The following is an 11,008-nucleotide window of genomic DNA, read 5'->3' as shown; positions in this document are numbered from 1 at the left end:
TCCATTCCAGCCATTATTATGAGGCGTCCTCCTCTCACCAGCCTCCTCTGGTGCCGTTTCACCGCCAGCCTGCCTGGCCTCAGTGGACACTGCGTTATATAATCTCCAGGTCTACATGTTAAATCATTACCACTAGTTGTATAACCCTTTAAAGAGGTCTATGCCATGAGTGGACAAGATCAGAGAATTAACCATACCTAGAAATCAAATGACCCACAGAGGTTAGATGGGGGCAGAGTGATACCATTACAGAGACTTTGAGACTTTGATTTTAAGTCCCATGTGCATTCCAAGCAGAAGTGTTGACGTTGAAGGAAGGAGAGGGTTCTGTCCTATCTTTGAGGGAATATCTTATTTCCCTAGAGAGAGGGTGCATCCCAAATGACACACTATATGCCCTGGTTAACAGTAGTGTACTAAAGAATAGGGTGCCATTTTGGATGCAAATTGCCTCTACTGTATCTTTGAGGGAAATCTTCTTTCCCTAGAGAGAGAATCCCACAGGCCATGTGTTGACCAGCAACAAGACATCCTGTACCCGGACTAGAGCCAGGGTGCATTTCCTGGAGAAAATATGTTTTTATTTTCTCATCTTTTTATATACATGCCATGGCCTTTGACCTTGGACCTTAGTGATGGGCTACTGCTTTCTCACTCTGCCTGTACTCTCTTTATTGTGGAATACATTTCACTCAGAATGTATATTGTGAATTATTACGTTATTGGATGGGAGTACAACTGATTGAATAGCAGCAGCTAATACAGATGAAAGTACAATCACCTGACTGGCTGGTCTAACCTTTGATAGATGGTTTAGAAGCCCCCGAATACGCCATACTGCAAAAGAGCATGGCAGAACAGAGATTCCCATGGAACGGAAGGAATTCACTTATCCTATTATGGATAAAACAAAACAACGTTCTCCATCACCTTCATGAGAATAGATTGACGTTAACACGAGCGGTAGGAGAGCTGCAGCCAATCAGTGGCCTGGATTTCTCCCCGCATTTCTTTCTGGGAGGCGAACAGCAGACAGGCATTTGAGATTCTATATAGCGGGAGAATATAGTGTTGGCAACGTTCTTTCAACCTCCAACATTCCTCGACGTGCAGTTATGATTTTGTGGAATTGACAACAAAGAACAGTGGATTGGAGAAGGATTGAGATATCAGGTAAATTTGTTATTTTACAGATGTGGTTACATGTTTTTGGCAAAAGAACAGCTATTGATGTTGACAGTTTATTTGTTTTGGTGTGCGTTTATTTTGACACTGACACAGTCGGTTCAATGTCTTTTTATAAATTTGCAAATTGATAGCTATAAATGTAAATGTATTTCAATATTTCATTGCACACTAAATTATGTTGTGCATTTATATGCAGGAAGTCGCTTGATTGTCAAATATGCTTTCGTTTTTCCCTCATTTGAAAGCACTGGTCTTTTACGCCGTTTGGTTCTAGAATTCGTTTACTGAATTACTATCGTTTACTGAATTGTAGACGCTGTCAATAGTGTATACGCATATTCAATGTATTGCCAGGTATTGCGTTATGCACTGGCAAGTGGCAATAGAAGAGCGGCGACTGCAGCCTGTGCATGGTCACAATAACAATGATCACGTGCCACTGTGGACTATTCCAGAGACCACTACTGGACCATGAATCTCTGCACGTTTGCAAGTTTATGTAACCAATCTCGCGCATGAAACATGCTCATACTGCATTACACAACTTCCGTACTGTCAACTTAAACAACCATAGTATAGTCTATGTCGTTTGTTCTCCCGTCGTTTTCCACGTGTTGTTGTTACCTTCTCCCTACTACCTCTGTCAAGAGGTCAAGGTCCGTAATGACATAGGAGATCCTCTTGAAACCATGGACAGATCCTTTGTATCGAACCCTGCGCTGCTTTCTAATACATGATTATTACATCATGTCGCCTGGACAACCTAGAAGGGAAAATAGCTAAAGGAAGCCTTTTTGGAATGATAATATTCTCATACATACAAAGTACCGTAAGGATGCATGAAGCCCATTTACCCAGTTCTCTTCCTTGTATATTCTGTTTCTGTACTCTTTAGGCGTACGTCGATTTTATTGCGTCAAAGATTCTATCTATATCTTGTAACATGATGATATGGTAGTGTGGCTGATGATATGGGTGTGTGGCTGATGATATGGGTGTGTGGCTGATGATATGGGTGTGTGGCTGATGATATGGGTGTGTGGCTGATGATATGGGTGTGTGGCTGATGATATGGGTGTGTGGCTGATGATATGGTAGTGTGGCTGATGATATGGTAGTGTGGCTGATGATATGGTAGTGTGGCTGATGATATGGTCATGTATGTTAATGGGAATGACCGATGCTTGGCAGGCAGCACTACATGCGTTGGGCTTACATACAGTATCAAGTGTTTCACAGTCAGAGAGTTAAATGAGAGCATTTGCCAATCAGTCTTTGCTTTTGTCGGACTCAAGCAGTATATAAGTAAAGCCCTACTGTAATTAAAACGTTGACCTAATTGCAAACGTAGGTCAGATTCTACAAATAAATGGCCCAGTATGTTGTTCATAGCACTTCTGCTTTACATGTGCGTTAGCCTTGTTTATCACCATATGTTGTATTAGGTACGCATGAGGAGAGAACGCAGTCATCCACTGTCTATGCCCCAGATTTCTCTCTTGGCTCTAGGTTGCAGTGCACTCTGGTCCGAGAGCCACTGGATCCAGTCATAAATAATTACCCTCACGATGTAAATGAGTCTGTTTTGTTGTTCCATTAGTTCATATTAAGGACAGGGTGGACTTATGAAAGGTTATGTTTTTGGTAAAAAGACACATTATCAAAATGTGTTGTCTGCATGGTCAGTGAAAAAAGCTGAAGGGGTGGTCTAGTAGTCTAAGCTTTAAGCCGCATTCTCTGAAGCACATGTACGATGTACGATGTACCGCTGTCAGCATGGGTTTGAATCCGGACGGCTGCTCTTTAAGCATGCGCTCTCCTACCTTTCACCACTGTCCAACATGAGAAAACTCCCCACTCTTTTGTCCACAAAAATGTAAAAAAGGAAAGAGAAATTCAGCTCTTTTAGTCCTGTTAAATCATTCAGGTAATTGTTGGTGTCACTGATGATTAGTAATTAGAGGACGCTGTCTGTATCTAATCAGCCCGCTACATTTTTTTTATTTTTTTTATTTTTTTTATTTTTTAAAATGTTAAACTTTGCCTCTCCCAGCCGAGTGATATCAATGAAAAGATGTGGTTACAGTTTCCACAATTGACGGGTGTGTACAGTAGTATGTCAAAGGGAATCCGCTTTGTTCTGCATTCCTGTTGAAGTTCAACACCTTCCACTCAGTGCTGTCGGATGAACAGGGCTGCACATCCCAAATGGCACCCTATTCCCTATATAGTGCACTACTTTTGACCAGAGCCCATGTAGTGTACTGCATAGGGAATAAGGTAGCATTTGAGCCACAGCCCAGGCCTCTCTCCATGACAGACAGGACCACTGCTGCTCTCATTGGGATCATTCAGCCAATGGGGTTGCATAAGAAACCTCTCTTTCATTACTCTGCCTTGTATCTTAATATGGCTCGTTGTTATGACCACAATAAGAACTGAGCAGAGATAAAGTGTAACATATTGTTTCTGAAGCACAATACATTTGTGTCTGACACCAGAGGGGGGATGGAGGGGGGGAGGGAGACACAAACTAACTCTAGTGACGGGGAAGAAATCAAGTTACACTTTGCAATATTATTTTTAGACGATATTATATCGATATTTGACTCCAAGTATCGATTTGTAAAAAATATTTACTTTTGTTTATTACTGTAGGTGGCGTTAGCTAGCGCTAGTCGGCTGGACCTGAGCCAAAACGCCAGTATTTTTACTCCTATAGCTTGTTCTCCATCTTCTTCTTCAATAGTGAGCCAACATGTTTTCAGCACTTTAATTTCCCTAACTGATCAAAACTACTTTTCTCATGGCTCTCTTGTCTCTCTGCAGAATACATATGGTGAGCAATATGTCTGGAACATCAAATCCCAATCAAATCGCAGTATAGAATCCCAATATGTATGTAATCATGAGAACGCAGTCGGCACCTAAGTATGGTGATAAAATCATATTGTGAGGTCCCTGGCAATTCCCAGCCCTAACAAACTGCAGCAAGAGACATAGACCAACAACAGTGAGTGACTTCAGACCCATGGGGCAGTAGGGTGATGGTGTAATGCACTCTGGGATAGATGGATGGATGGAGGGGAGGGGGGTGATGGTGTAATGCACTCTGGGATAGATGGATGGATGGAGGGGAGGGGGGTGATGGTGTAATGCACTCTGGGATAGATGGATGGATGGATGGAGGGGAGGGGGGTGATGGTGTAATGCACTCTGGGATAGATGGATGGATGGAGGGGAGGGGGGTGATGGTGTAATGTACTCTGGGATAGATGGATGGATGGAGGGGAGCCTGATGCGCCTAAATATTTTGCTGTGTGACCTGGAATTTTAATTTAGAAAAATTAAGGATTCTAGCTTTATTGCCTCATATTTGTGTGAGCATACATTTAGGTTGCACACATGGTCCTTGTTAAAAAGGCCAGCGTAGAGCCCTGGGCAAGACTGGGTGACTAAGAGTGTCACCATGGCAGACTGACTACCTGGGTGTGGTAGAGAGGTTTGGTAGAGCTGTATACACAGGGAAGAGTTGTTGTCTGACTGGTGGACTCGGGTCAGTGGTCAGTGGTGCAATGGCGGACTGGGACTCTGAGTGCTGGTGCTCTAGTGAAGACTGACAGACTCAGGATAGTGTGTTTTTAGCCTTCGGTCAATGTAGCCTGGGCCCAGATCTATGTTGCTTTATGTATGGGATTGGCAATGCTAGTTAGAGCTGGGACCAGGCTACCCCATAATGATCTGGGACCAGACTACCCCATAATGATCTGGGACCAGGCTACCCCATAATGATCTGGGACCAGGCTACCACATAATGATCTGGGACCAGAATACCACATAATGATCTGGGACCAGGCTGCCACATAATGATCTGGGACCAGGCTACCACATAATGATCTGGGACCAGGCTGCCACATAATGATCTGGGACCAGGCTACCACATAATGATCTGGGACCAGGCTGCCACATAATGATCTGGGACCATATAGAACTGGGTAGACTAGGGGTCATGGTGGTATAAAACTGGGTAGACTAGGGGTCATGGTGGTATAGAACTGGGTAGACTAGGGGTCATGGTGGTATAGAACTGGGTAGACTAGGGGTCATGGTGGTATAGAACTGGGTAGACTAGGGGTCATGGTGGTATAGAACTGGGTAGACTAGGGGTCATGGTGGTATAGAACTGGGTAGACTAGGGGTCATGGTGGTATAGAACTGGGTAGACTAGGGGTCATTTTGGTATAGAACTGGGTCGACTAGGGGTCATGGTGATAGAGCTGGGTAGACTAGGGGTCAGTCATGGTGATATAGAACTGTGTAGACTAGGGGTCATGGTGGTATAGAACTGGGTAGACTAGGGGTCATGGTGCTATAGAACTGGGTAGACTAGGGGTCATGGTGCTATAGAACTGGGTAGACTAGGGGTCATGGTGGCATTGTACCACACATTCTGTTCTGATTGGCTGACAAGGCCACATTCAAGAGCAGTTGGCTGGCTGGGACTGATCTAGATGGAGAGCAGATGGGTTCACCACGGCATGCCCAGTCAGGAAGTGACACACAAACACACACACAGGCACTCATACGAATGCTTGAATGAATGAACACACGAGTGCCCGCTCACAAGCAAACATGTACTCGCTCACACACACACACACACACACACACACACACACACACACACACACACACACACACACACACACACACACACACACACACACACACACACACACACACACACCTCAAGTTGTTAAGTATGTGGTATTCTCATCATTTTTACGATTGGCTGTCTGCTTATTGTCTTGTGCTGACGATTCCCCCTCTCTTCAGAACAGATAGAATGTTCTGACCATGTTGTGTTGCTATTAATACCAGAGTTCAAAATGGGCCAATTTCTATAGTAAAGCAGTCATCTGTAAGCAGCAATGCATGGCCAGAAGGAGAGTATATGTAAGCAGGCAGTCATCCAGTCACAGATTTATCTCTTGAGATCTGGACTTAAACAAATGGCTTTTTTCCTTTGTAGTGGGACAGCAAACAGGCAGGCCTAAGAGAGTCTGTAGTACGGTCTTCTATCTGGCCAATGTGTCAGTATGGACTACACTCCACACTGTTGGGGGGTTACTATGCCCAGTGCCTGGTTAATGCCATGGTAATTAACCTTTCATATGCAGTAATGAAATCCTCTATTAGATCCAAGCCACACCAACTGTCATTTCCAACAGTTGTAATTGATGTAATATATTCATCACTGTAATCCAATCATCATCAATCATACGATCATCCAATCATAACATGTTTACTAAAATGTAAGGTAATAATATATTCTGTATTCACAGCCATGGACTAAATGAGACTTAAAGCTGCAAAATGTTCCTTTTTGGGTGACCTGACCAAATTCACATAGAAATGTGGGTTATAGATCTGTCATGCTTATTGAAAGCAGGTCTAAGAAGCGGTAGATTTGTTCTATGTGAGCTTCACCTTCTTAACTTCTAGTTTTTGCGTCTTTTACTGTAGGTTTTGGTTTCAAACAGCTGAAAATACAATATTTTTGGTTATTGAAAATACATTTCACAGTGGTTTAGAGGGTACAATGATTCTCTACACTAGCTTGTTTTGCCACATAAACTGAAATTAGCTGAGCTATTAGAATTTTAGCAACGAGGAAATGGCAGAGTGGTTTCTGCATATTGCATCTTCAATAGACACAATGCATGGAAAAACTACCCATGTAAAAGTACCAAACTACATTCCCTGCTTTATATTTTCCACACCATCCCGTCTTAATTGTTAACATGAGGGTTTTGTAGACTGAATTAACTCTTTGTGTGTTTCCCTAATGGCACCCTATTCCCTACATAGTGCACGACTTTAGACCAGAGCCCCAATAAGTAGTGCACTATATAGGGTGTCAGTTGGGATCCTCTCTCACTAGCCTCTCTATTGTCCGTAGTCTTGAACGTGATGGGTTTTTGAGGAGCCTGGCTGTGTAGAAGACTGTGGCAGTTGAACACTTGAGACTTCACTGACTATAAAACAAGTGTGAAAAGATTCCTTTGTTCCAGATCGATTTTGCTGTAGTCGTCAGGGCACAAAGTGTGTCACAGAGCACTCTATCGTAGGGATGAGGGTGTCACGGAGCACTCTATCGTAGGGATGAGGGTGTCACAGAGCACTCTATCGTAGGGATGAGGGTGTCACAGAGCACTCTATCGTAGGGATGAGGGTGTCACGGAGCACTCTATTGTAGGGATGAGGGTGTCACGGAGCACTCTATTGTAGGGATGAGGGTGTCACAGAGCACTCTATTGTAGGGATGAGGGTGTCACAGAGCACTCTATTGTAGGGATGAGGGTGTCACAGAGCACTCTATCGTAGGGATGAGGGTGTCACAGAGCACTCTATCGTAGGGATGAGGGTGTCACAGAGCACTCTATAGTAGGGATGAGGGTGTCACAGAGCACTCTATTGTAGGGATGAGGGTGTCACGGAGCACTCTATCGTAGGGATGAGGGTACCACAGAGCACTCTATCGTACGGATGAGGGTGTCACAGAGCACTCTATAGTAGGGATGAGGGTACCACAGAGCACTCTATCGTAGGGATGAGGGTGTCACGGATCACTCTATCGTTGGGATGACAGTGTCACGGAGCACTCTATCGTAGGGATGAGGGTGTCACGGAGCACTCTATTGTAGGGATGAGGGTGTCACAGAGCACTCTATTGTAGGGATGAGGGTGTCACAGAGCACTCTATTGTAGGGATGAGGGTGTCACAGAGCACTCTATCGTAGGGATGAGGGTGTCACAGAGCACTCTATCGTAGGGATGAGGGTGTCACAGAGCACTCTATAGTAGGGATGAGGGTGTCACAGAGCACTCTATTGTAGGGATGAGGGTGTCACGGAGCACTCTATCGTAGGGATGAGGGTACCACAGAGCACTCTATCGTAGGGATGAGGGTGTCACAGAGCACTCTATAGTAGGGATGAGGGTACCACAGAGCACTCTATCGTAGGGATGAGGGTGTCACAGAGCACTCTATCGTAGGGATGAGGGTGTCACAGAGCACTCTATCGTAGGGATGAGGGTGTCACAGAGCACTCTATCGTAGGGATGAGGGTGTCACAGAGCACTCTATCGTAGGGATGAGGGTGTCACGGAGCACTCTATCGTAGGGATGAGGGTGTCACGGAGCACTCTATAGTAGGGATGAGGGTGTCACGGAGCACTCTATCGTAGGGATGAGGGTGTCACGGAGCACTCTATCGTAGGGATGAGGGTGCCACGGAGCACTCTATCGTAGGGATGAGGGTACCACAGAGCACTCTATCGTAGGGATGAGGGTGTCACAGAGCACTCTATCGTAGGGATGAGGGTGTCACAGAGCACTCTATAGTAGGGATGAGGGTACCACAGAGCACTCTATCGTAGGGATGAGGGTGCCACAGAGCACTCTATCGTAGGGATGAGGGTGCCACAGAGCACTCTATCGTAGGGATGAGGGTGTCACAGAGCACTCTATCGTAGGGATGAGGGTGTCACAGAGCACTCTATCGTAGGGATGAGGGTGCCACAGAGCACTCTATAGTAGGGATGAGGGTGCCACAGAGCACTCTATAGTAGGGATGAGGGTACCACAGAGCACTCTATAGTAGGGATGAGGGTGCCACAGAGCACTCTATCGTAGGGATGAGGGTGTCACAGAGCACTCTATCGTAGGGATGAGGGTGTCACAGAGCACTCTATCGTAGGGATGAGGGTGTCACAGTAAATAAACAGACTAAGGCTTCCCCAAACACGAGTATGTGCACAGAGGGCAGTCAAGTCTGTCAGTACATGTAGAAGGTTCCAGAGAAAGTGGAGTGAATTTGCTGGGAAAATCTTGTTTGGCAGGATACAAGCTGAAACAAGATTGTGTGAAAATTTCACATAGATCATCCAAGGTCCTGTACACTAGAAGCTGCAGTGTTGTGATATCAAATCACATTTGATTGGTCATATACACATATTTAGCAGATGTTATTGCGAGTGTAGAGAAATGCTTGGTCGTATCACTGTTTTTATTCATTTGTGGAAGGGAGAAGCTGTTAAACTCTTTGTGTACTCTATAATACAGTTCTTTGTTTATTCCTGACGTTGGGAGTTCAGTAGTTGAAAGGTCGGTCACTAGATCTGTTTAGGTTTCACGGGTAACTGTTTAAATACTTACCAAGTTAGAGCTATAAGTTAGAGCTATAACAGTTAACTTAACAAGTCCCAAAAGTCACCCTATATCATATATAGTGCACTACTTTAGACCAGAGCTCTATTGGCCCTAGTCAACACTAAGTCATGCACTATATAGGGAATAGGGTGGCATTTGGGATACTGTATTGGCCAGAGTCCTGGACGACCCATGCCACCACCTCAACGCCCCGAACACCAACGGTAGCACCCAGCGACGTCACCCACCATGTGTGTATGTGTGAAGAGACGGCCATGGGACTCAGAGCCAGACAGAGCTGTCACAGTGCTGTCACAATGGCTCCCCAGTGTCCCTCGTTCTCAATGACATGATTGATAGACATTAATAATGGCTTGTTTTCCCTGTAAGAATGGACCTGTGAAACATAATGCCCTTACTCAGGGTCCATCTGGGGTTTTCTGTACTTAGAGTTCATTTATGTGGTTGATTTGTAGCTGTGTCTTGTAAACAAACCCCTTTTCTGCCACCCATGGTGCTGTACCACCCATGTAGTGCTGAAGGGGGCTGGGGGTGCATTGAATGACAGCAACTATCCAGTCTTCACTCCTCTATATTTTTGAAAATTAGAGTGACAGTTGAAATCAGTTGGAGAAGGAGTTATAGATTTAAATCTTCTGGAATATAAAGGTTGTCTGTCTGTATTCCGGATCTCTAGATAGATAACAGAACTGCTCTCTGGGAGCAGTCAGAACTGACAAGCTGCGTGTGTCGGGGGGGGGGGGGCTCTTTGCTGTGGTGTACTTTGCCATGGCAACACGGGTTCTGCGAGGCTGCTGAGTGGTTACTGTAGTTCACCATGGGAACGACTTGGTGAGCACAGTCCTTATTTACTTCAGTGGTACAACATTATCAGGAAGTCGTCAGTATCTTCCTAAAACAGAGCTTTGTTGAAAATCTGATACCTGTCATTGGTTAAATCTTTTAAAATCTTTATGTGTGTGTCTTTATTAATGTAGATGTGATCTGTGATCCAGGAGTGTGTTTTATGCCGTGTTTATCTGAATGCCGCTTGTCTTGCTGTGTGTAGACACACATGGGGATGACTATGATGTGTTTGAAGAGGGCTCCTGCTCCTCAGACTGACTGAAAGCATCTGGAGAGAGAGGCTGGGTCCCAAACGGCACCCTGTTCTATATAGTGCATTACTTTTGGGACATAGCCAGAGAAAGAGTGTTGTAAAACAAGCCCTTAACAGGAGAGGGGCTCGGCTATAGCCAGCCTTTAAAAAGGAAGGCAGTCAGGTTTTATCAGTTGGGTTGAAGAAATGAGAAACAGGAGGTAAGACAGCTGTGGCAGGACATGACTTTGTTGTCTGTTAGGGTTTTAAATACAATACTGATTACTGAACTATACGGTATGTATTTGTTTTTCATCTAAACTATAAGTATTTAGGTTACACTATAAGGTGTTATTCGTATTGACATGCTATTACTAGTTTAGTGCTTTGGATTTGGTGCCAAGTACATAATGAAATGTTTTCATCCCAAATGGCACCCTATTCCCTATATAGTGCACTACTTTTGACCAGAGCCTTATGGGTAAGTAGTACCCTATATAGGGTGCCGT

The 11,008-nt window shown here is 44.6% G+C and overlaps 1 protein-coding gene across 3 annotated transcripts in view; it reads left to right on the top strand.

Moving 5' to 3' along the window:
- The first annotated feature begins 1,000 nt into the window (after nt 1–1,000).
- Nucleotides 1,001–11,008, top strand: part of LOC120031159 (tubulin polymerization-promoting protein) — a 39,765-nt gene continuing 29,757 nt past the window's right edge. Inside the window, exon 1 of one of the 3 annotated variants that reach the window (XM_038976761.1) lies at nt 1,001–1,173. Coding sequence is in view for 2 of the 3 variants with exons in the window: in XM_038976759.1 (XP_038832687.1) it covers nt 1,771–1,844 (74 nt within the window). In the remaining variant the exon portion in view is untranslated. Of the gene's footprint in view, nt 1,174–1,733; nt 1,845–11,008 lie in introns of those variants that run through there. The other 2 variants (XM_038976759.1, XM_038976758.1) reach the window with 2 other exon arrangements.

The sequence above is a fragment of the Salvelinus namaycush genome, chromosome 37 (genome assembly GCF_016432855.1).
Source record: "Salvelinus namaycush isolate Seneca chromosome 37, SaNama_1.0, whole genome shotgun sequence".
Lineage (NCBI taxonomy): Eukaryota > Metazoa > Chordata > Actinopteri > Salmoniformes > Salmonidae > Salvelinus > Salvelinus namaycush.
Note: the sequence above shows the minus strand (reverse complement) of the source record. Positions and strands in the feature narration are given on the sequence as shown.